This window comes from Mobula birostris, chromosome 4, assembly GCF_030028105.1.
Source record: "Mobula birostris isolate sMobBir1 chromosome 4, sMobBir1.hap1, whole genome shotgun sequence".
In the NCBI taxonomy this organism is placed as follows: Eukaryota; Metazoa; Chordata; class Chondrichthyes; order Myliobatiformes; family Myliobatidae; genus Mobula; species Mobula birostris.
The window spans coordinates 198,612,367-198,637,137 of NC_092373.1; the positions used below are offsets into that span (position 1 = coordinate 198,612,367).

At 44.7% G+C, this 24,771-nt stretch overlaps 1 protein-coding gene across 4 annotated transcripts in view; it reads left to right on the forward strand.

Annotated features, from left to right (window-relative positions):
- LOC140196863 (transcription factor COE3-like) overlaps positions 1-18,542 on the forward strand; it is a 498,386-nt gene extending 479,844 nt beyond the window's left edge. For 2 of the 4 annotated variants that reach the window (XM_072256750.1, XM_072256751.1), the window contains exons 14-16: positions 4,230-4,409; positions 5,324-5,413; positions 17,373-18,542. In XM_072256750.1, the coding sequence (XP_072112851.1) occupies positions 4,230-4,409; positions 5,324-5,413; positions 17,373-17,494 (392 nt within the window). In that variant the 3' untranslated portion in view covers positions 17,495-18,542. Of the gene's footprint in view, positions 1-4,229; positions 4,410-5,323; positions 5,414-9,502 lie in introns of all 4 variants that reach the window. The other 2 variants (XM_072256752.1, XM_072256753.1) reach the window with 1 other exon arrangement.
- The last annotated feature ends 6,229 nt before the right edge of the window (positions 18,543-24,771 follow it).

Here is a 24,771-nt window from a genome sequence, read left to right on the forward strand (position 1 = left end):
AAAGCATTAGTGCAGATAAAACAGGGTCAGTGATAAGACCATAGTGTTCCATTTCTGAGGTAGAACATTTAGAACATTACAACACTGTACAAGCCCATTGGCCCATGATGTTGTACTGACCATTTGTCATCATCATCATTATAGAACATAGAACATAGAATAGTACAGCACAGTACAGGCCCTTCGGCCCACAATGTTATGCTGACCCTCAAACCCTGCCTCCCATATAAACCCCCCACCTTAAATTCCTCCATATACCTGTCTAGTAGTCCCTTAAACTTCACCAGTGTATCTGCCTCCACCACTGACTCAGGCAGTGCATTCCACACACCAACCACTCTCTGAGTAAAAAACCTTCCTCTAATATCCCCCTTGAACTTCCCACCCTTTACCTTAAAGCCATGTCCTCTTGTATTGAGCAGAGGTGCCCTGGGGAAGAGGCGCTGGCTATCCACTCTATCTGTTCCTCTTATTATCCTGTACACCTCTATCACGTCTCCTCTCATCCTCCTTCTCTCCAAAGAGTAAAGCCCTAGCTCCCTTAATCTCTGATCATAATCCATACTCTCTAAACCAGGAAGCATCCTGGCAAATCTCCTCTGTACCCTTTCCAATGCTTCCACATCCTTCCTATAGTGAGGCGACCAGAACTGGACACAGTACTCCAAGTGTGGCCTAACCAGAGTTTTATAGAGCTGCATCATTACATCACGACTCTTAAACTCTATCCCTCAACTTATGAAAGCTAACACCCCATAAGCTTTCTTAACTACCCTATCCACCATAATGTGCGCTGTCATAAGATGTAGGCAAACATGGTAAGCATAATTGCTCCTGACAAATTTTTCTACAGAAGTGGTTTGCCATTGCCTTCTTCTGGACAGTGTCTTTGCCAGATGGGTAACCCAAGCCTTAATCAATACTCTTCAGAGATTGTCTGCCTGGCAACAGTGGTTGCATAACGAGGACTTGTGAAGTGCACCATCTTCTCATATGACCATCCCTCTCCCTTGGCTTCATGTGATCCTGATTGGGGGGGGGGCTACACCCTGCCCAAAGGTGACCTGCAGGCTAGCGGAGGGAAGGAGGGACTTTCAAATTCCTTGGTTGAGATGTATCTCCACCTCATCACCCCTGACCTTTTAACCTACTCTAATGTCAATCCAACCCATCTACATAACACTCCATTTTTCAATCATCCGTGTGCCTATTTAAGAATTTCTTAATTAGATTATTAGATTAGATTATGAGGACATGCAGTCCTCTTTTATTGTTGTTTAGTAATGCATACATTAAGAAATGATACAATATTCCAGAATGATATCACAGAAACACAAGACAAACCAAGACTGAAAAACTGACAAAAACCACATAATTATAACATATAGTTACAACAGTGCAAAGCAATACCGTAATTTGATAAAGAACAGACCATGGGCATGGTAAAAAAAAAGTCTCAAAGTCTCTCAAAGTCCTGTCATCTCACGCAGACGGTAGAAGGGAGAAACTCTCCCTGCCATGAGCTTCCAGCGCCGCAAACTTGCCAATGCAGCATCCTGGAAGCACCCGACCACAGCCGACTCTTGAGTCCGTCCAAACACTTCGAGCTTCCAACCAGCCCTCCGACACCGAGCACCGAGCACCATCTCTGCCGAGCGCTTCGACCCCGGCCCCGGCAATAGGCAGTTGCCCCTGTCATACTCTACCACAATACCTAGTAAGAGTTCCCACACCCACTACTCTCTGTGTAAAAGAACTTATCTCTGGCATCCCCCTACACATTTCTCCAATCACCTTAATATGATGCCCCCTTGTATTAGCCATTTCCGTTGTGGGAAAAGTCTCTTGCTGTTCACCAGGGTTGTTGTGTGTCAGGAACCCAATGTTTGAAGGGAAGTAGCTGTTCCTGAACCTGGTGGTGTGGGGCTTCTGACTTTTGTACCTTCTGCCTGACGGTAATAGCAAGAAGAGGGTATGGCTCGGATTCTGAGGAAAGTTACTCTCCCCAAATATTGACTGGTTTCTTCCTCCACAGATGTTGCTTGACTGGCTTAGTTGTTCTAGTATTTTCTGTCTTTGGAGTAAAAGTTAGTTTTAATTTGCAGAGAATGTAAAGTTAGAGGTATATGAATGTGCACTAGGATAAATTGAGATGTCAAATACACATCAGACCAGGTGAGGATGGTATGTTTCTTTCTCTGACGGAAATTGAATTATAGAATAATCCAATCATATCCTGGTCATCCTTCTCCTAACTAAATTCAATTGTGCAAATTGTGCGACAGTATCATAGTGGTTAGTTCAACACGATTACAGCTCGGGATGGTCTGGAGTTCAGATTTCAATTCCGGCACTGCCTGTGAGGAGTTTGTACAATTCTTCATGAACCAAACGGATCGCCTTCAGGTGCTCTGGTTTCCTCCAACATCCCGAAGTTAGTAGGTTAACTGGTCATCGTAAATTGTCCTGTGATTAGTATAGTGTTGAATAGGTGTGTTGCTGGGCAGTGTGGCCTGTTGGACTGGAAGGTCCTATCCTTTGTCATAAATTAAACATTTTTAAAATAATATATATATATTTAATTAAATATCTTTTATTTTTATGTTGAGATCCAAATTTACCCCTCTGAATCGATGCTCAGATAACACACACAAAATGCTAGAGGAATAAGTAGTCAACATTTTATGCCAAGATGTTCGTCAGGACTAGGAAGGAAGGGAGAAGAAGCCACACTAAGAAAGGCAGGGGTTGGGGAAGAGGTACAAGCTGGCAGCACAAGTAGGTGATAGGTAAGACCAGGTGGGGGTAAGTTGCTTGGCTGGGGGAGGGGGGTGAAATGAGAAGCTGAGATGGGGGGGTTTGATAGGTGGAAAAGGTAAAGTGGTGAAGGAGGTGGAATCAGATAGGAGAGGAGTCTGGGCGTGGGAGAAAGGGAAAGAAGAGGGGCACCAGAAGAAGGTAATTGGAAGGTGAGATGATAAGGAGTAAGAGGATAGCTTGAATGAGGAGTAGAGAAAGAGAGAAGGTGGACTGGTAAGAAATAACCAGAAGCTGGTGTTCATGCCATCAGGTTGTAGGCTACCCAAACGGAATATGAGGTATTACTCCTCCAATCTGAGTGGCCTCCTTGTGAGAGTAGAGAAGATCATGGATGTTGGAAAGGGCATAGGGATTGGAATCTAAATATTTGGCCAATGGGAAATGCTACCTGTTGCAGACAGAGCAAAGGTGCTCAACAAAGTGGTCCCTCAATCTACATCGGGTCTCACCAGTGTAGAGGAGGCCACATCAGGAGCACCAAATACGATAGATGACTCTGACAGACTTGCTGGTAAGGTGTTGCCTCACCTGGATGGGAGTGTTTGTGGCCCTGAATGGTGGTGAGGGAGGAGGCGAAGTGGCAGGTGTAGCAGTTGTCCTGCTTGCAGTGGGGAGGGAGGAACAGACAAGGGAGTGACAGAGAGAGTGATCCCTACAGAATGCGGAGAGTGGGAGGGAGGTAAAGATATGTTTGGTGATAGGATCCCATTGAAGATGGTTGAAGTTTGGAGAATGATGTGCTGGATACGGATACAGAGGTTCATGGGATGATAGGTAGGTGAAGAGGAACTGCATCCTTTTTATGGTGGTGAGAAGATGGGATGAAGGCGGTGTGAGTATCTATGTGCGTAGTTGTGGAAAGGGAGGAAGCAAAGAGTTTCCTGGAAGAAATGATTGGTAACTGATTTATTATTGTCACATGCACTGAGATAGAATGAAAATGCATGACAAGCAACCAATATGCAAATGATAAATCATGCAAATAAAAAATGAATAAATAATGCTGAGAATGTGAGTTGTAGAGTTGTGAATGTGTATGTATATGTTTCTGTGTATCTGAGTGTATATGTGCATGTATCTGTATGTGCGTGTGTGCTTACATGCATGGGTGTGAATGCAAGCATGTGTGAAGGCATGTGTGCATGTGTGTGTACACCTGTCAATGTATGCTTGTGTACGTGTGTAAGTATGTTTATGCATGTTTGTGTGTGTGTGTGTGTGTGTGTGTGTGTGTGTGTGTGTGTATGCTTGTATGTGTGTATGTTTGCGTGTGTGAGTATTTGTGCGTGTATGCATGTGTATATGTTTGTTTATATGTGAGGATGTGTGTATGTGTGTATGCGTGTGTATGCACGCGTGTGTGTGCGTGTGTGTACATGCAGGACTAATGATCATTTATCCCTGTGCAGGTTATTCCCGCAACACCAGCAGCGTCTCTCCCCGTGGCTATGTGACCAGCTCCACTCCACAGCAGTCCAGCTACAACAGCAGCAGCATGAACGGATACGGGAACACTGGGATGGCCAATCTGGGAATACCGGGCTCCCCGAGCTTCCTCAACGGTTCGACTGCCAACTCCCCCTATGCCAGTAAGTCCCCCAGAGCTGTCCGTGGACCGTCGTTGGAGACACCAGAGACTGCAGATGCTGGAATCTAAGGCCGGAGGAACTCAGCAGGTCAGGCAGCATCGGTGGACGGCAAAGGAATGGTTGACATTTCATTGCATCAGCCTGCATTGATACTGAGTCATCAACCAAACCTCTGCCTCCATAGAGGCTGCTCGGCCTGCTGAGTTTCTTTGTTATCCCCTGAAAAGCTGGGTTTGCATTACTCTCACTGACACTTCAGCCCGATGGAGAGTGGAAGGAATAAATGTTGTCCCTCTGTTGACAGATGGACTGGCCTTGGATAAATATACACACACACACACTCCCATACACTATTGACCTACATGGGCAATTCACTACAGCGGACCTATCCAACAGCGTAGTGGCTAAATATCCAGAGATCTGGATCCTGAGACACAAGATCAAAATCCTTTTAAGCCGTAGGGGTTCCCAACCTATGCCATTGAGCAAGGGGTCCGTAGACCCCAGGCTGGGAACCCTGAAAGGCATCTGAGAAAATCAGTGCAGTTAATTTAATAAATCTGGACAGAAAATAAAGTCAGGTGATAATGATCATGGACAGATTGGATTGTTATAGAAACCAACTTGGTTCATCAAAGATCTTCAGAAAATTAAATCTCACTGGTACTGTCGGTATGTGACTCGAGACCTCAACTGGACAACTAATGCTGGGGTTCAAGGGCAATAAAAAACTCGCTTAGTGCTGGGTGAGTAGACTGGCATCTCCGCCCTCCTTGAGTGCCAACTTTTATTCCCTTGGTATATGCTCTCGTGTCATCATGGTGCCCTCGGGCTGCCCTTCCGCCATCCTCTGCCTGTGTTAGTTCTGCCCCCAGACAATTTCTCATTCTTTCCTGTTAACCTGATCTCCACAGTAAAACAGAAGAGCGCCTTCGCTCCTGTGGTTCGACCCCAGGCTTCCCCGCCACCTACCTGCACCGGATCCAGTGGGAACAGCATGCAAGGTGAGCTCAGAGACCTACTCACCAATACACCTCCCCCCTCCCGCTGCAATCCACACCTTTTAAACTGAATCAGAATCAGGTTTAATATTTCTGATATTAATCAATGCATTGTTTTGTGGCAGCATGCCAGAGAGGCAGAGACATTAGAGGTAATTCCAAAATTCTTAGATAGGCACATGGATGATAGAAAAAATGGAGGATTATGAAGGAGGTATCTGCACCTCAGGGACTGCTGTGGCTCATCGCCACCTTCTCAAGGGCACTCAGCGTGGGCAATAAATGCTGGCTTAGCTGGCGATGCCCACATCCCAAAAATGAATAAATTTTTAAAAATCAAAGCAAATGTTGAAAGCTCTTGTTTAGTCAGGGTGTGAAAGGTTACGGAGAAAGGGCAGGAGAACGTGGTTGAAAGGGCAAGTGGATCATAGAAGAAGAAACATAGAAAACCTACAGCACAATACAAGCCTTTTGGCCCACAAAGCTGTGCCAAACTTGTTCTTACCTAGGGTTACCCATAGCCCTCTATTTTTCTAAGCTTCATGTACCTATCCAGTAGTGTATCCGCCTCCACCAGCACCACAGGCAGCCTATTCCACACACTCACCACTCTCTGCGTAAAAAACTTATCCCTGACATCTCCTCTGTACCTACTTCCAAGCACCTTAAAACTGTGCCCTCTCGTGCTAGCCATTTCAGCCCTGGGAAAAGCCTCTGACTATTCACATGATCAATGCCTCTCATCATCTTATACACCTCTATCAGGTCACCTCTCATCCTCCGTTGCTCCAAGGAGAAAAGGCCGAGTTCACTCAACCTATCCTCATGAGGAATGCTCCCCAATCCAGGCAACATCCTTGTAAATCTCCTCTTCATCCTTTCTATGGTTTCCACATCCTGTAGTGAGGCAACCAGAACTGAGCACAGTACTCCAAGTGGAGTCTGACCAGGGTCCTATATAGCTGCAACATTACCGCTCAGCTCTTAAGCTCAATCCCACGATTGATGAAAGCCAATGCACCGTATGCTTTCTTAACGTGTCCTATGGACTCGGACCCCAACATCCTTCTGATCCTCCATACTGCCAAGAGTCTTACCATTAATACTATATTTTGCCATTATATTTGACCTACCAGAATGAACCACCTTATACTTATCTGGGTTGAACTCCATCTGCCACTTCTCAGCCCAGTTTTGTATCCTATCAATGTCCTGCTGTAACCTCTGACAGCCCTCCACACTATCCACAACACCCCCAACCTTTGTGTCATCAACCTTTGGATCAGCCATGATGAAATGGTGGAGTAGTCTCAATGGGCCAAGTTACCTAATTCTGCTCCGATGTCTTATGGTCTAAACTGAACCTGGAGTAAGTTAAAGGGTCAGCACCACGTTGTGGACCAAAGGCCCAGTACTGTATTGTTCTGTGTTCTGTGTTCTATGCAGGACTGCAATGATTAGGGTTAGTAGTAAGTTCTGGGCATGATATGTTGGTAGTGGAAACATGGGAGACACTTGCTGGCACCCCCAGCGCATTCTTGAACTGTGTTGATCATCGGGACAAATGGTGCTGTGTGTTTCTGTTGATATGTGACAAATAAAGCTAATCTTTCAATCTGTTTATCTTTAATCTTGCCTGCAGCAAGATCAGAGTAAGTTCAAACAACACGGAACATAGGTCATCATACAGCGCTCGGAAACGTATTTGGATAGGCGAGGTTTAGAAAGATATAGGCCAAACGTGGCCAAATGTCTTCTGCTCCTTTGTCTTATGGTCTTATGTGAAGAAATTTTTTTAGCCAGAGGGTGGTGAATCTATGGAATTTGTTGCCACGGGTGGCAGTGGAGGCCAAGTCATTGGGTGTATTTAAGGCAGAGATTGATAGGTGTCTGAGTAGCCAGGGCATCAAAGATTATGGTGAGAAGGCTGGGGAGTGGGACTAAATGGGAGAATGGATCAGCTCATGATAAAATGGCGGAGCAGACTTGATGGGCCGAATGGCCGACTTCTACTCCTTTGTCTTATGGTCTAAACGGAACTAGATCAGCACAGAGCTATTGGGCCGAATGGCCTGCTCCTGTGCTCTTTATTTTTTTATTTATATATTATAAACAGGCCCTTCCAGCCCTTTGAGGCATGCCCGCCCAGCAATCCCCAATTTAATCCTAGACTAATTACAATGACCGATACATCTTTGGACTGTGGGAGGAAACTGGAGCATCCAGAGGAAACCCTTGCAGTGACAGGGAGAACGTACAATCTCCTTACAGTCAGTGGTGGGAATTGAACCATGGTCGCTGGTACTGTAAAGCATAGTGCAAACCATTACACTACCGTGCCACCCCTATGACTCTCAGGCAGTGAAGAAAACCAGACAGTGATGAAACACGAATATGATCAGGGACGTAGATTAGACCCGCTTATCGAAGAAAGGATGCACTGACACTGGAGAGGGTTCAGAGCAGGTTCACACAAATGATTCCAGGATTGGAAGGCTAATCATATGAGGAGCGTATGAGGGCATGTACTCACTGGAATTCAGAAGCATTAGGAAGGGCCTCGTTGAAACCTATCGAATGTTGAAAGGCCTCGATAGAGTGGATGTGAAGAGGATGTTTGCTATAGTGGGAGAATCTGGGACGAAAGGGCACAGCTTCTGAATAGAGTTACATCCATTTAGAACAAAGATGAAGAGGAATTTCTTTAGCCAGAGAGTGATGAATCTGTGGAATTCGTTGCCACAGGCGGCTGCAGAGGCCAAGTCTTTATGCATATTTAAGGCAGAGGTTGATAGACTCTTGATTAGTCAGGGCATGAAGGGATAGAGCAGACTATTTTCTAAATGGGGAGAAAATCCAAAGATCTGAGATGCAAAGGGACTTGAGACTCCTTGTGCAGAACACCCTAAAGTTAACTTGAGGTAGAGTCAGTGGTGAGGAAGTCAAATGCAATGTTAGCATTCTGACAAGAGGTCGAGAATACAAGAGCAGGGATGTGATGCTGAGGCTTTATAAGGCACTGGTGAGACCTCACCTTGAGTATTTGAACAGTTCTGGGCTCCTCATCTAAGAAAAGATGTGCTGGCATTGGCGAGGGTTCAGAGGAGGTTCACAAGGATTCTGGGAATGAAAGGGTTATCATAAGAGGAACGTTTGATATCTCTGGGTCTGTACTCGCTGGAATTTAGAAGGGTGAGGGGGGATCTCATTGAAACATTTTGAATGTTGAAAAGCCTAGACAGAGTAGATGTGGAAAGGATGTTTCCCATGGTGGGGGAGTCTAGGACAAGAAGGCACAGCCTCAGGATAGAGGGGCGTCCATTTAAAACAGAGATGGGGAGAGATTTCTTCAGCAAGAGGGTGGTGAATTTGTGGAATTTATTATCACGGAGAGCTGTGGAGGCCAAGCCATTGTGTGTATTTAAGGCACAGCTTGAAAGGTTCTTGATTAGACACAGCATCAAAGGTTATGAGGAGAAGGCTAGGAAGTGGGGCTGAAGAGGGGGAATAATGATCAGCCATGGTTGAATGGAGGATCAGATTTGGCTCAATTCTGCTGCTATGTCTTATGGTCTTGTGACGTGGGGAGAAGGCAGGACATGTATCAGCAATGATGAAATGGCAGAGCAGACAAGATGGGCCAAATGGCCTAATCTTGCATCTATCTCTTATATTAGAAGTCCATTGTAATGTATGAGGTGGTTCCAAGTGAACATAAGGAGAATGAAATGGGCTCAATATAGTTTTAGCCAAAACAGGTGCTTGATGGCCAACACTTACTCGATGGACAGAAGGCTCTGTTTCCTTGCCATACAACCATAAGACCATAGAGATAGGAGCAGAATTAAGGCATCCTGTCCATTGACTCTGCTCCGCCATTTCATCATGGCTGATCCATTTTCCCTCTCAAAACCATTGTCCTGCCTTCATCCCATAACCTTTCATACCCTGATGAAGTAGATGAGAGGAAACTAGGGACATTGATTTTCTCATTCTGGGTTGTTCTTCAGGAAAGAGGTGTTGGAAATGATGTTGAAAGAGATCTAAAACATGTTTTTTTTTTTCCTTCCCTGTCCCTCCCTCTTTCCCAAGCCATGTCCAGCCTGATCGTGCCCCCAATGTAGAAGAAGAGGCTTGAGCAGTGACCATGAGTAGCAACGTGCCCCACAAGCTGATGGACGGACCTAGCTGGAGGCAAGGATCGAGTCAGATCTTCTTTCGTTTCTACCCCCCCTCCCAACTCCCAAAATTCAAGACATTTCATGCGGCTAAGATATTTTTTTTAAATCTATGGACTACTGGGAATTTTATGCCCCTACGCAATTGAGATTACCTTGAGCAGTTGACTGCGAGTTTAATGATCAGAGACATTAAGATGGACTTCCCTGCACTGTACTCACCTCTGCGCTCTCTCTCCTGATCTATTACACCCCTTGAGACAGGCCGATAACGTGGACCATAGGCACTTTTTAGATGTGGAACTGAGAAGAGAGAAGCTTCACTTTCCCACGATTGCAGTTCAGACTGAAATAGAGTGTGATCTCAGTGGGACTCTCAGAGGAGAAAGAAAATGACGTGGAGGTGGACAAACGTGGCAACAGTGGAACTGCTGTGGATCAAAATTGTTTCTGCTCAGTAATGGAAACCAGCTGTGATGAGAAATTAGGAGACCGAACATGGTGGAAACAGTGGGGATGTATGGGTGCTCTGTCAGTTCTGGCCTCAGTGACTCCAGGACCCCCGAAGCCAAATAGTTGAGGCGTGGCTTGTCACAAAATGGAGAAGAGTGGTCAGTGTGTCGTTCCTCGAGCATGTTACTAATGACTGTTCGGTCAGTAGGCATGCCATCTACAACCGAATTATACTGTACCAGCAAACCATTTCTTCCTCCTGTCCTCTTGCTTATCCAGTTGACAATAGCTTCAAGAGATGTCTAATGCAGTAATCTGTGAGCACCCGTACCTTCCGAGACCGTCTCCCAACCAGCAACTCAGTCAACCTGGTGTAAAATATTCCAAATCAGCGGCTCCTTCCTGACCCCACTTCTTCCACTCCACAGTTTTCTTGAACCCCTCCCACCTGATCCAGCACCAACACCTGCAGAGCTGAACGTAGCTGGGAGGTCTGAGAAGCAGTGGAGTTTCACACTATCACCTCACCCTTCAGCTCCACAACTGAAAGTCGGGGTGGGTGGAGGGGTAACTGAGTGAAGAGTTTGTTTGGGCTCTGCCCCCCCGATGATATTCCTCACAAAGTGCACTACTCATGATTAAAGATGAAACATAGCCCATTGAATTCCACATTCAGAGCCTGTAAGACAGCACCTGAGCTAACGTTCCCAGTGTAATGCTGAGGAATTTCCCGTCTGACAGAGGCACCGCCTTTTAGGTGGATTTAAGAGATCCCATGACTTCTGTTTAGAATGAATCAGTTTGGCTCTTCACCCCTGTGTCCCCACCAGTGCTTTCCCCTCCGTCATCTCATTCGTTTTCTCACTGTCATTTATGGGAGATTGTTACACTGCTGCCTCTCCTGTGTGGCGCCAGTGATTACATTTCACAGCTGCTTTGTTCTTTGAGCTGAGAGTGGAGAAGTGACACTGCAAAGTGTTCACTGGCTGGAGAATTTTGTCCCAGTGACCTTACCCTTTTGTTCAGTTACCCACTGGTAGCCAGTGCTTTCCACTGTTATCCAGAGGAGTCCAGTGTCCTCTGGGTGGTGTCCATAGGCATCCTGTGCTGCCATCCCCTTTGTTCATTGCAGTGTCCAATGGTACCCACTGGTGTCCAGTGCTCTCTAATGCACCACAGTGGTGTCTGCTGGTTTCTGCCAGATGGCAATATAGTTAATTGGTATTCAATTACATGTGCCCACTACTCTCTGTTCTATTGCCTGATGCTGTCCACTGGTTCCTCAGTGACCGGAGCTGTCAGTACCCTTTGCCCAGTGTTGTCCAATGATTCCTCTGCCCAGTGCTCTCAATCCAATGCCATTGCTGTCCACTGGTTCCTCAGTGCCAGAGCTGTCACCTAAACCTGCTAATATGCAATAGTTTCATGTTATAACCCAGCTTTCACAGAGACTCAGGATTACCCTGTAAAATATAGAGCAAAATGGCTGTTGAAAGGTTTTAATAAAGAGACCTCAATTACATGAATCATTTTATTTAGCCACATTAATGGATCAAACACAGCTAAAGTATTTCCATAAAACGTAGAACAGTACAGCACAGTACAGGCCCTTCAGCCTGTAATGTTATGCCGACCTTTTAACCTACACTAAGATCAATCCATCCCTTCTCTTCTGCATAGTCTTCTATTTTTCTATCATCAATGTGTGTATCTAAGAGTCCCTTAAATGTCCATAATAAATCTGCCTCTACTACACCTGGCAGTGTATTCCATACACTCACCATTCTGAATAAAGCACTTAGCTCCTCCAATCATCTTCAAGTTATGCCACACCTTGTATTAGCCATTTCCACACCTGGGGAAAAGGTGTTGGCAGTCCACTCTATCTATGCCTCTTATCATTTCAGAAGCACTGAGGCACGACTCAATGTTCAAAGTTTAAAGTAAAATTTATTATCAAACTGTAGATGTGTCAGCGTATACAACCCTGAGATTTGTTTTCTTGTGGGCATACACAGTAAATCCAATAACTATCATAGAATCAATGAAAGACTGCAGCCAACAGGGTGGACAACCAGTGTGCAAAAGATAATACACTGTGCAAATATCAAGAACATGAGATGAAGAATTCTTGAAAGTGAGTCCATAGGTTGTGAGAGCAGTTCAGTGATGGGAGAAGTGAAACTGAGTGAAGTTATCCTCTTTGGTTCAAGAGCCTGGTGGTTGAGGGGTAATAACTGTTCCTGAACATCAAAGTGATTTGGCACAAGTAATCTTCCTGAGTCACACATGACATTAACAGGGATATTCTGCTTCCAAAATTCATTTCTATCAATGACCACACTTGAGGAATAACACCTTGAAAAGATTAATATAAGTGAAATAGATCATACCTCCACAATATCAGGAGCTGAGTCTTGGAGTGGGACCTCAGAGCACCTGCTGGTCTCCCTTCACCTGCTGCTGGTAATTTGGTTTATTATTGTCACATTTACCATAAGACATAGGAGAAGAATTAGGCCATTCATCCCATCGAGTCTGCTCTGCCATTCCATCATGGCTGATTTATCACCCCTCTCAACCCCATTCTCCCACTTTCTCCCTATAGCCTTTGAGACGCCCTGATTAATTAAGTACCGATCAACCTCCGCTTTAAATATAGCTAATGAAAAGACTTGGCCTCCACAGCTGTCTGTGGCAGTGAATCCCATAGGTTCACCTCCCTCTGACTGAAGAAATTCCTTCTCATCTCTGTTCTAAAGGGACCTCCTTGATATTCTGAGTCCGTGTCCTCTGACCTGAGATATTCCCACTATTGGAAACATTGGAAATGACAGCAGGCTCACCTCTGCATTCTATCTGTTGAAAGAACAAAGCTATCAGAAAACAGAACATTGAACAGTACAACGCAGCAACATGCCTTTTGATCCACTTGCTCTGTGCTGACCAAGTGCCCATCCAAGCTAGTCCCATTTTCCTGCATTTGGCCCATATTCCTCTAGACCAGGGGTTTCCAATCTTTTTTATGCCATGGACCAATACCATTAAGCAAGGGGTCCATGGACTCCAGGTTCTAGACCTTTACAATCTGCTCTAGACCTTTACTATCTGTGTCCAACTCTCTTTTAAAAGTTGTACCTTAGAACTTCTTAAAAACCTCTATAATATAAGACCATAAGATATGGGAGCGGAATTAGGCTACGGCCCATTGAGTCTTCTCCACCATTCAATCATGGCTGATCCTTTTTTCTCCTCCTCAGCCCCGTTCCCCAACCTTCTCCCCATAACTTTTGATACGATATCCAATCAAGAATCGATCAAGCTCTGCTTTAAATAAACTTAACAACCTGGCGTCCACAGCTGCCTGTGGTAACAAATTCAAAAATCCACCACCCTCTGCCTGAAGAAATTTCTCCGCTTCTCTGTTTTAAATGAATGTCCCTCTATCCTGAAGCTGTGCCCCCTTGTCCTAGACTTCCCCAACATGGGTAACATCCTTTCCACATCTACTTTGTGTAGGCCTTTCAACATTCGAAATGTTTCAATGATATCCCCTCTCATCCATCTAAATTCCAGTGAGTATAGCCCCACAACCATCAAAAATCCCTTGTATGATAACCCTTTCATTCCCAGAATCTTCTTTTTGAACCTCCTCTGGACCCTCTCCAATGCCAGCACATCTTTTCTTAGATGAGGATCCCAAAACTGTTCACAATACTCAAGGCGAGACCTCACCAGTGCCTTATAAAACCTCAGCGTCACATCTCTGCTGTTGTATTCTAGACCACTTGAAATGAATGCTAGCATTGCATTTGCCTTTCTTACCACTGACTCTACGTGCAAGTTAATCTTTATAGTGTTCTGCATAAGGACTCCTTTGCATCTCAGATTTATGGATTTTCTCCCTGTTTAGAAAATTGTCTGCACCTTTATTTCTACTACCAAATTACATGACCATGCATTTTCCAACATTGTATTTCCTTTGTCACTCTCTTGCCCATTCTCCTAATTTGTCTAAGTCCTTCTGCAGCCTACCCATTTCCTCAACACTACCTGCCCCTCCACCAATCTTCATATCATCTGCAAACTTGTCAACAAAGCCATCTATTCAATAATCTAAATCATTGCTATACAGCATAAAAAGAAGTAGTCCCAACACTGAGCACCTGCAGAACACCACTAATCACTGGCAGCCATCCACACAAGGATTGTTTTATTCCCACTCGCTGCCTCCCATCAATCTGCTAATGCTCAGTAAATTTCCTGTAATGCCATGGGCTCTTAATTTGGCAAGTAGTCTCATGTGCGGCACCTTGTCATAGGCCTTCAGAAAGTCCAAATATACAAATTCCACTGCCTCCTCTTTACTTATCCTACATATAGTCTCCTCAAAAAATTCCAACAGGTTTATCAGGCAAGATTTTCCCTTAAGGAAACCATGCTGACTTTGTGCTATCTTGTCCTGTGTTACCAAGTACTCCATAACCTCATCTTTAACAGTTGACTCCAATACTTTCCCAACCACTGAGGTCAGGCTAACTGGGCTATAATTTCCTTTCTGCTGCCCTGTCCTTTCTTAAAGAGTAGAGTGACATTTGCAATTTTCCAGTCCTTTGGCACCATGCCAGAGCTCAATGAATTTTGAAAGATCATTTCTAATGCCACCACAATCTCTAACGCTACCTCTTTCAGAACCCTAGGGTGCAGTTCATCTGGTCTGGGTGACTTATGTACCCTTATGCCTTTCAGTTTTTTGAGCACCTTCTCCCTTGCAATATTAACTGCACTCACTTCTCTTCCCTCACAGCCTTCAACATCTGGCACACTGCTGCTGTGAAGACTGATGGAAAATACTCATTTATTTAATCTGCCATCTCCTTGTCCCCCGTTATTATTTCTCTGGCCTCATTTTCTAGTGGTCCTATATCCACTCACATCTGTCTTTTATTTTTTACATCTTGAAAAAGCTTTTACTATCCCACTTTGATATTGTTTGCTAGCTTGCTTTCATATTTCATCTTTTCTCTCCTAATGATTTTTTTAGTTGCTCTCTGTACAGTTTTAAAAGCTTCCCAATCCTCTATCTTCCCGCTAATTTTTGCTTTGTTGTATGCCCCCTCTTTTCTTTTTACATTAGCTTTGACTTCCTTTGTCAGCCACAGTTGTACTATTTTGTCATTTGCGTATTTCTTTGTTTTTGAATACTTCTATCCTGCACCTTCCTCATTTTCCCAGAAGCTCACGCCATTGCTGCTCTGTTGTCACCCCAGCCAGCATCTCCTTCCAATTTACTTTGGCCAGCTCCTCTCTCATCCCACTGTAATTTCCTTTACTCCAATGAAATACTGCTACATCAGAATTTACTTTCTCCCTGTCAAATTTCAAGTTGAACTCAATCATATTGTGATCGCTGTCTTTTAAAAATCCCATTACCTTAAGCTCCCTAATCGCCTCTGGTTCATTACATAATACTTAATCCAGTATAGCTGATCCCCTAGTAGGTTGAACGACAAACTGCTCTAAAAAGCCATCTCATAGGCATTCAACAAACTCACTTTCTTGAGATCCATTTTCAACCTGCTTTTTCCAATCGACCTGCATGTTGAAATTTCCCATGACTATCATAACATTGCTCTTCTGACATGCCTTTTCTATTTCCCATTGTAACGTGTGGTCCACGTCCCAACTACTGCTAGGAGGTCTGTATATAACTGCCATCAGGGTCCTTTTAACATTGCAGTTTCTTAATTCAACCCACAAGGATTCAATATCTTCCAATACTGTCACATCTTTCTACTGATTTGATGCCATTCTTTACCAGCAGATCCACGCCACCCCCTCTGCCAACTTTCCTATTCCTCTGATACAACGTGTAACTTTGGACATTCAGCTCCCAACTACAACCATCCAACACTACCCTTGACAGCGCATTCCACTCTCTGTGTTAAAAATTGTCCCACTTGAACTTTCTCTCCTCATCTTAAATGCGTGACCTCTGGTATTCAACATTTCCACCTTGGGAAAAAAAAACTGCAGGCTGTCTACTGTATCTCTGCCTCTTATAACTTTATAGCTTTATGTCAGACCTCCCCTCTCAGCATCTGTCGCTCCAGAGGAAACAATCCAAGTTTGTCCAGCCTCTCCTTGTAACACATGACCCCCCCCCCCCCAGTTCAGACAGCATCCTGGTGAACCTGCTCTGAACCCTCTCCAAAGTCTCCACATCCTTCCTGTGATGAGGTGACTGGGATTGAAATGTGAGGTCTGAGCCATGGAATATTTGCTCACAGAAAAGAATCCAACCACCATTTTTGTTTCAAACCAAAACGTAGATGATGAATAGGCACAAAAAAGACAGGGCTGACTGCGGCCATAGTTACCATGGCAAGGGATAGGCTTAACGTCAACATCCCAGGAGCTGAGGAAGTGGACAGAGCGAATTCAGATAAGATGCCTGCACCTAATTACTGCTGAACGTCTAGCATCGACAAGATGGATGAGCGTGTGTGTCTGTATGCTTGTGTGTGTGCCGTGTACATAAAACCATAAGCCATAGGAGCAAATTAGGCCATTCGGCCCATTGCATCTGCTCCACCATTCCATCATGATTTATTATCACTCTCATCCCCATTCTCCGTCTTCTCCCTGCAACATTTCCACTCTAACAATCAAGGAGCTAGTAACCTCCACTTTAATTATATCTAATGACTTGGCCTCTACAGCTGTCTGTGGCAATGAATTCCACAGAATCTTCACTTTCTGGCTAAAGAAATTCCTCCTCATCTCTTTTCTAAAGGGATGTCCTTGTATTCTGAGGCTGTGCCCTCTGGTTCTAGACTTCCTCCACTATAGGATACATCCTCTCCACATCCACTCTGTCTAGGCCTTTCAATATTTAAATGTTTCACTAAAGACTCCCACCCCCTCCATTTTTCTAAACTCCAGAAACTACAGGCCTAGAGCTATCAAATATTTCTCATACATTAACCCTTTCATTCCCAGGATCATTCCTATGAGCTTCTGTGTGCAGAAGGTAGTCTCCAGCCCCTTGGTATGAACATAGAATTCTCCAACTTCCGGTAATTCCTTTCCCCTCCCTTCCCCTATCCCTATTTCACTCTGCCCCCTCCCCCAGCTGCCTACCACCTCCCTCATGGTTCCGCCTTCTTCTACTACCCATTGTGCTTTCCTCTATTCCTTCTTCACCTTTCCTGCCTATCACCTCCCTGCTTCCCCTCCCCTACCCCCACCCCTTTGTCTTTCCCCTTACTGGTTTTTCACCTTAACCTACCAGCCTTCTCCTTCTCACCCTCCCCCCACCTTCTTTATAGGGCCTCTGCCCCTTCCCTCTACAGACCTGACGAAGGGTTCCGGACCGAAACGTCGACCGATCTTTTCCACGGATGCTGCCCGACCTGCTGAGTTCCTCCAGCGTATTGTGAGTGTAACTTAGAAACATAGAAAATAGGTGCAGGAGTAGGCCATTTGGCCTTTCGAGCCTGCACCGCCATTGAGTACGATCATGGCTGATCATCCAACTCAACTTCTGTATGCATGTGCCTTTATGTATGAATCTGCAATTGTGTTTGCATTAAACAATGAGTGTGTATCTCTTTGTGTGTGTGGGTGTGCGCGTGCATATGTGTGAGTGCGCTTGTATGGTTATTATATTACTGAATATCCTGTGGTGGCCTACAGTTGAGTACCTCTTTTCACTTGACACCTCGGAGGAGAGCACTAATTGCAAATCTGTGCCTCCATCCCATATCCAGTCACTGGGCTTTGATAATTTCCATGATATTAAAGCAGACTCGGATATTTTGTTTTCCAATCTCTCTGCCCTCCCTCCTTTCTTTCTCATGAGCTTTTCACATCCACTTATGCAACTTCTCAGGACTGAGGTCCCAATACTCACTAGCTTGGTCACCTTCCCACTTCTTGCTCAGAAGACCCTGAGGTCAAAGGCCATGGGTTGTGATGAGCCGATACATGATGGATTCGGGATGAAACATGGGTGCTCCGGGCTCTCTGGAATTCAACACCTACAAAATTCATGGGAATACTGTCGTTGCAGAGATAATTCATCTATAGCTGAGGGAGCCACACTGTTAACCACCAATGCTGGCTGCAGATAATTAGAAGGACAAGTTCAGGGCTTTGATCATTTTCTACTTCCTAATTTCTTACAGGCCATGTGTATATAGTTATCAAAGGGTTGACCACTCTCTGGGCTCGATGGGTTTTTGCTACGTTCTGTACAGTACACTCCGTTTAAATGCTTGCCTTTCTTGTGGTGTGAATCTCGTTCCAACCTTTCGCTTAACGACCCTTCCTTTCTCCATGTGTGTTTTTTTGTACGTAGTTTTAAGAAATTGTTAAACTTTTTTGTGAATTTCTTTTATTTTGTATTTTTTTTAAAACTTCCCGCTGAAGTTGTACCTAAAGCTGTGTATAATATCAGTGTGTTAACGATGACTTTTACAATTCCTAAATAAATTAATTCAAACACAATTCCTCTGTCGACTCTCTCTCCGATGGGGAGGGCAGGGACACCTGGTGTAGTTCTGCTCAGCACAGAAAGGGTTAAAGTGATTTAATAGAGATGTTCAAAATCAAAATATAATATGAAAGGGATAGGGACCACTCAGCCCATCTTAACCATGCTAGCTCTGTGAAAGAGCAGTTTAATTAGTCACACACTCTGGCTTCTTGGGCTTCTATTATCTTTTCTTGAATGTTTACAGATTTCCTAGTGACCAAGTTCCTGTGGAATGGGGCTATTTTACACGCACACACATAAACACACAGTTGTGTTCCTTTTCGCAGCGTGTGGTGCACCGAGCGGCAATTTTTGCCGATTCTGTAGCATTTAACTATTTTTTACAAGGGCAAGTTGCTAGCTCAATGGTCAACCCAGCACAGATGGAAAGAGTGCAAAGAGCTGGCTGGATTTGAACTTGAGACTTTTTGCCTCTAAGTCCACTACACCACCAGCAGGCATAAACACACTCAGGAAACACACAAACACACACACACACGCACACACACACACACACACACACCATAAATCATAAGACATACTGTAGGAGCATTAGGCCATTCAGCCCATTGAGTCTGCTGCATCATTCCACATGGCTGACTTATTATCCCTCACATCCCTCTTCTCCTGCCTTCTCCCCATAATCGTTGACACCCTTATTAATTCAGAATCTGTCAACCTCCATTCTAAATATACCTAATGACTTGGCCTCCACAGTTGTCTGTGGCAACGAAATCCACAGATTCACCACCTCTGGCCAAAGAAATTCCTCATCATCTCTGCTATTCTAATGCTATGTTGTCTTGTCCAAGACTCCTCTATTGTAGGAAACATCCTCTACAAATCCACACTATCCAAGCTTTTCTATATTCAATTGGTTTTGATGAGATCCCCATCATTCTGCTAAACACCAGTGGGTACAGGACCATAGCCATCAAACAATCCTCATACATTAACCCTTTCATTCCTGGGATCATTCTTGTGAACCTCCTGTGGACTCTCCCCACTGCCAGCACATCAATTCTGAGATGTGGCCCAAAACTGCTCAGAATACTCCAGATACAGTCTAACCAATGCCTCACACAGACTCATACATGCATGCACGTCATTCACATACAAATACACACATCAGACACATAAACACACATGCATACATGCATTGTAAAACAACACATGCATATGCACACAGATATACATAAAAATACACATACACATAAGGACACACAGCCCTCACTGGCATCATGAACATACAGACACAAACAGACACATAGATACAGACAAATGCACACACACGCACACGCGCACACAGACACACACACACAGCTGCACACACACATACCAACATGCGCACGTGCGCGTGCGCGCGCGCACACACACACACACACACACACACACACACACACACACGCACAGGCACACACAAACACACACACACACACACACACACGTGCACATACATACATATGCATGCATACACACACAGATGCACATACAAACACAAGTACACACATACACACAGGCACATGCGCACACACAGACAGACAGGCACACACACATGCCAACATGTGCACACATATACGCACACGCGCGCGCACACACATACATACACACATACACCCATGCACACACACTCAAACACACAGACACGACACCCACACACAGGCACACACACACAAACACATGTACATAGACATACGCACACATACACACACAGGCGCACCCAGAGGCACACAGACACTCACGCGCGCACACATACACACACACACAAGCACACACTCTCTTTCATACACACACACATACTAATCTGCATTACAAAAGATATTTTATCAGACCATTTCTGGTTGAACAGTACATGAGTATTTGGATTTAAATTAATCATCAAAGAGATTGTTCAGCACTCAGAATCAGTGTCAGATTTATTATCACTAACATCTGTTGTTAAATTTGTTGCTTTGCAGCAGCAATACAGTGAAATATATTTTAAAAACTATTAGAAATTTATAAAAAGAAATATACTCAGTGGCCACATTATTAGATGCAACTGCTTATTAATGCAAACATCTAATCGGCCAATCACATGGCAACAAGTCAAGGTATTAAAGCATGCAGCCATGGTCAAGAGGTTCAGTTACTGTTCTGACCAAACATCAGAATGGGGAATAAACGTGATCTAAGTGATCAAATTGATGCTATGAATATTTCACAAGCCAACAATCTCTCAATATGTTTGCTAGATGCTTTGTCCTCTTTTGACTACCCAGATGTTGTTCATGCAGCCAATGCACTGGCTCCCATATATACACCTAGTGGCCACTTTATTAGCTACACCTGTACACCTACTTGTTAATGTAAACATCTAATCAACCAATTGTGTGCGAGCAACTCAACGCATATACGCATGCAGACATGGTCAAGAGGTTCAGTTGTTGTTCAGACAAAATATCAGACCAGGGAAGAGCTGTGATCTAAGTGACTTTGACTGTAGAATGATTGTTGGTGCCAGGCAGGGTGGTTTGAGTAGCTCAGAATCTGCTGATATTCTAGGATTTTCATACACAACAGTCATGGATCGGGTGCAGGAAATCCTCAAGGGGGTAGGTGAACATCCGGAAGTGATGGTGCGTGTCGCACAAATGACGTGGGGAAGAAAAGGAAAGACATTCTACAGAGTGAATTCAGAGAACTCGGAAGAAGGCTGAAAAGCAGGACTTCCAGGGTGGTTATCTCCGGTTTGCTTCCAGTTCCTCGTGCTGGAGAGGGCAGAAACAGGAAGATAATGGATCTGAATGTGTGGCTGAGGAACTGGTGCAGGAAGCAAGGATTTACATTCTTGGACCACTGGGGTATGTTTTGGGGTAAGGATGAATTGTACAAAAGGGACGGGTTGCACCTTAATAAGCGGGGCACCAGCATTCTGGCAGGCAGGTTTGCCTCTGCAGCACGGGTGTGTTTAAACAAAGTAGTGGGAGGGGGGAGGGGATGAACTGGAAATATAAGGATGGAGTTAATGGGAAAATGAAAATAAGAAAAGTTAAGAAAGACAACAGAATCAACGGAGCAGAAAGCTCAAGAAGGGATCGTACATCATGGCCAAGTGAAATAGGAATTGATATGAAAGGTGAGAGGAGTAATGGATTAGAAGTATTATATATGAATGCACGGAGTATAAGAAATAAAGTGGATGGGCTTGAGGCACAGTTGGAAATTGGCAAGTACGATGTTGTGGGAATAACAGAGACATGGCTTCAAGTGGACAGGGCCTGGGAAATGAATATTCAATCATATACATCCTATCAAGAGGACAGATTGATGGGCAGACGGGGTGGGGTGGCTCCGTTGGTGAGGAATGATATTCAGTCCCTTGCAAGGGGGGACATAGAATCAGGAGACGTCGAGTCAGTATGGATGGAACTGAGAAATTCTAAGGGTAGAAAGACCCTAATGGGAGTTATCTACAGGCCCCCAAACAGTAGTCTGGATGTAGGGTGTAAGTTGAATCAAGAGTTAAAATTGGCATGTCGCTAAGGTAATGCTACAGTTATTATGGGGAATTTCAACGTGCAGGTAGACTGGAAGAATCAGGTTGGTACTGGACCCCAAGAAAGGGAGTTTGTGGAGTCCCTCTGAGATGGATTCTTAGAACAGCTTGTACTGGAGCCTACCAGAGAGAAGGCAATTCTAGATTTAGTGTTGTGCAGTGAACTGGATTTGATCAGGGACCTCGAGGTAAAGGAGCCATTAGGAGATAGTGACCATAATATGATGTTTTAACCTACAATTTGAGAGGGAGAAGGGAAAATTGGAAGAGTCAGTATTACAGTTGAACAAAGGGAACTATGGAGCTATGAGGGAGGAGCTGGCCAAAGTTCAATGGAACAATACCCTAGCAGGGATGACAGTGGAACAACAATGGCAGGTATTTCTGGGAATAATGCGGAAGGTGCAGGATCAGTTCATTCTAATAGACAATAGACAATAGGTGCAGGAGTAAGCCATTCGGCCCTTTGAGCCAGCACTGCCATTCACTGTGATCATGGCTGATCATCCACAATCAGTATCCAGTTCCTGCCTTATCCCCATCCAACCTCTGCCATTATTTCTGCTCTCCTCTCCTCCACTTGCCTGGATCACCCATCACCTACCAGCCCCTACCTCCCTCAATGCCTTTACCTCTCAACACTGGTTACCACCCCTCCATGTTTCAATACAGATGAACCAACATGTGCTTCTGTGAATCTACCAATGTAAACAAGGAAAATGTGGTGCTTCATCTAAACAGTCCCAGTGCTTCGTGTAGTGGGACCTTGTTGTGTGGATATTCGCCGAGTCTGACAACAACAAGGAATGGTTATGTTGAGCACAGAACTTGGCAGCACAGTACAGGCCCTTTGGCCCACAGTGTTGTGCCAGCCTTTTAACCTACTATAAGATCACTCTACCCTTCCCTCCGACATAGACCACCATTGCTTATTTTCATCCATTTGCCTAAATAAGAGTATCATTATGCCCTTATTTTTCAGTACTCTGCAAAAGTCTTGGGCACATATACATATAGCTAAGGTGCCCAGACTTTTGCCCAGTACTGTATTTGTCAATGTGGAGCAGCGAGTGAGCTTGTAAATCTGGCGGGAGCAGAGGATGTTGAGAATGACGAGGGTGGAGCACCGCGGGAAGGGGGTGGGACAGGTGACAGAGAAGGAGCGCCTGTGGCGGTGGGGGGGGGGGGGCACGGGTGCAGACGGACCCGGCCCTGAAACACCAGACAAGGTCATTTGATTCCAAACAAATTGTTTATTGGTCATTATAGGATGGCTCCCTCCCCTCTCCCTTCCCCTTTTCCCAACCATGATTCCTTGCACCCTGCCCCCTTCCCACTCTCAGTCCACAATAGAGACCCATATCAGAATCAGGTTTATCATCACTCACATATGTCATGAAATTTGTTTTTTTTTGTAGCGGCAGCAGTACAGTGCAATACATAAGATTACTACAGTACTGTGTAAAGGTCTTAGGCACCCTAGATAAATACATGTGCCTACAATTTTTGCTCAGTACTGTATCTACCTCTACCACCACTCCTAGCAACATGCCCCACACACCTGCCACTCTCTGCGTTAAAAAAACCTACCTTTGACATCCCACATATGCTAACCTCCAATCGCCCTAAATCACGCCATCTCATATTAGCCACCTCTCCCATGGGAAAAAGTCTCAGGCTATCCGCCCTATGAATGCCTTTTATCATCTTATTCGCCTCTATCAATTCGCCCCTCACCCTCTTTCCCTCCAATGAGAAAAACCGTCGCTCGCACAAACTTTCCTCATGAGGCATGCTTTCTAATCCAGGCGGCATCCTGGTAAATCTCCTCTGCACCCTCTGCAAAGTTTCCATTTTCTTCCTGCAATGGGGCAAACACAACGTCTGTGGTACTTTGAAGAGTCCCACGCTATGGAAGCATAGGTTCCTTGGGCTGATATGCAGTGCACAGAATAAAGATTAACAACCTGGGTAACATCGTTAAGAACAGAAAGCCTTCGAACTAACTGAAACTTCAGAGGCGCGGACCCTTTACCAACTTATTTGATGTAACAATGAAGAAGGCAGCCCATCATCTCCCAGCCTCCCAAAGGAAATTGAACAGAAACTCAGAATATCAATCTCCCATTATCATCTGGGTTATTCAACCATGACTGTCTGTGTTGGACAGGTGCTATTCCCCTGGCCCCTGCAATGCAGGCGTATAGCTCCAACGATCATTTAATCATCTGTGTCTATACACTGCTTTAACGTTCAATCCTGTCCCTGGCCTGCCAGTCTTCCACTGAATTTGCATCCTTTTACCCAATTGATTGAAGTTCTTATGTACGTGTTGTTGGCAAGCTGCTCGCATTACCGATTCCATTCAAAAGCTTTGCACTGTAGTGTGTCTGCAAATGACGCCGGGATGAGAGACTCGTCAGATTCAACCTAAAATTATCTATTGTGAGGTAAATGATAAGATTTCATCATGGTGTTAACAAAAACTGATCCTTCAAAAATATACCTACTTACTCTTTCAATACCCCCAGTGCCTCAGCCTCCACAGCCCTCGGGGTCGAGAAATTCCAGAGATTCACCAACATCTGTGAGAAGAAATTCCGACGCGTCTATGCTTTACGTGACTGTCCCTTTCGTAGATATGTTTGCTTGT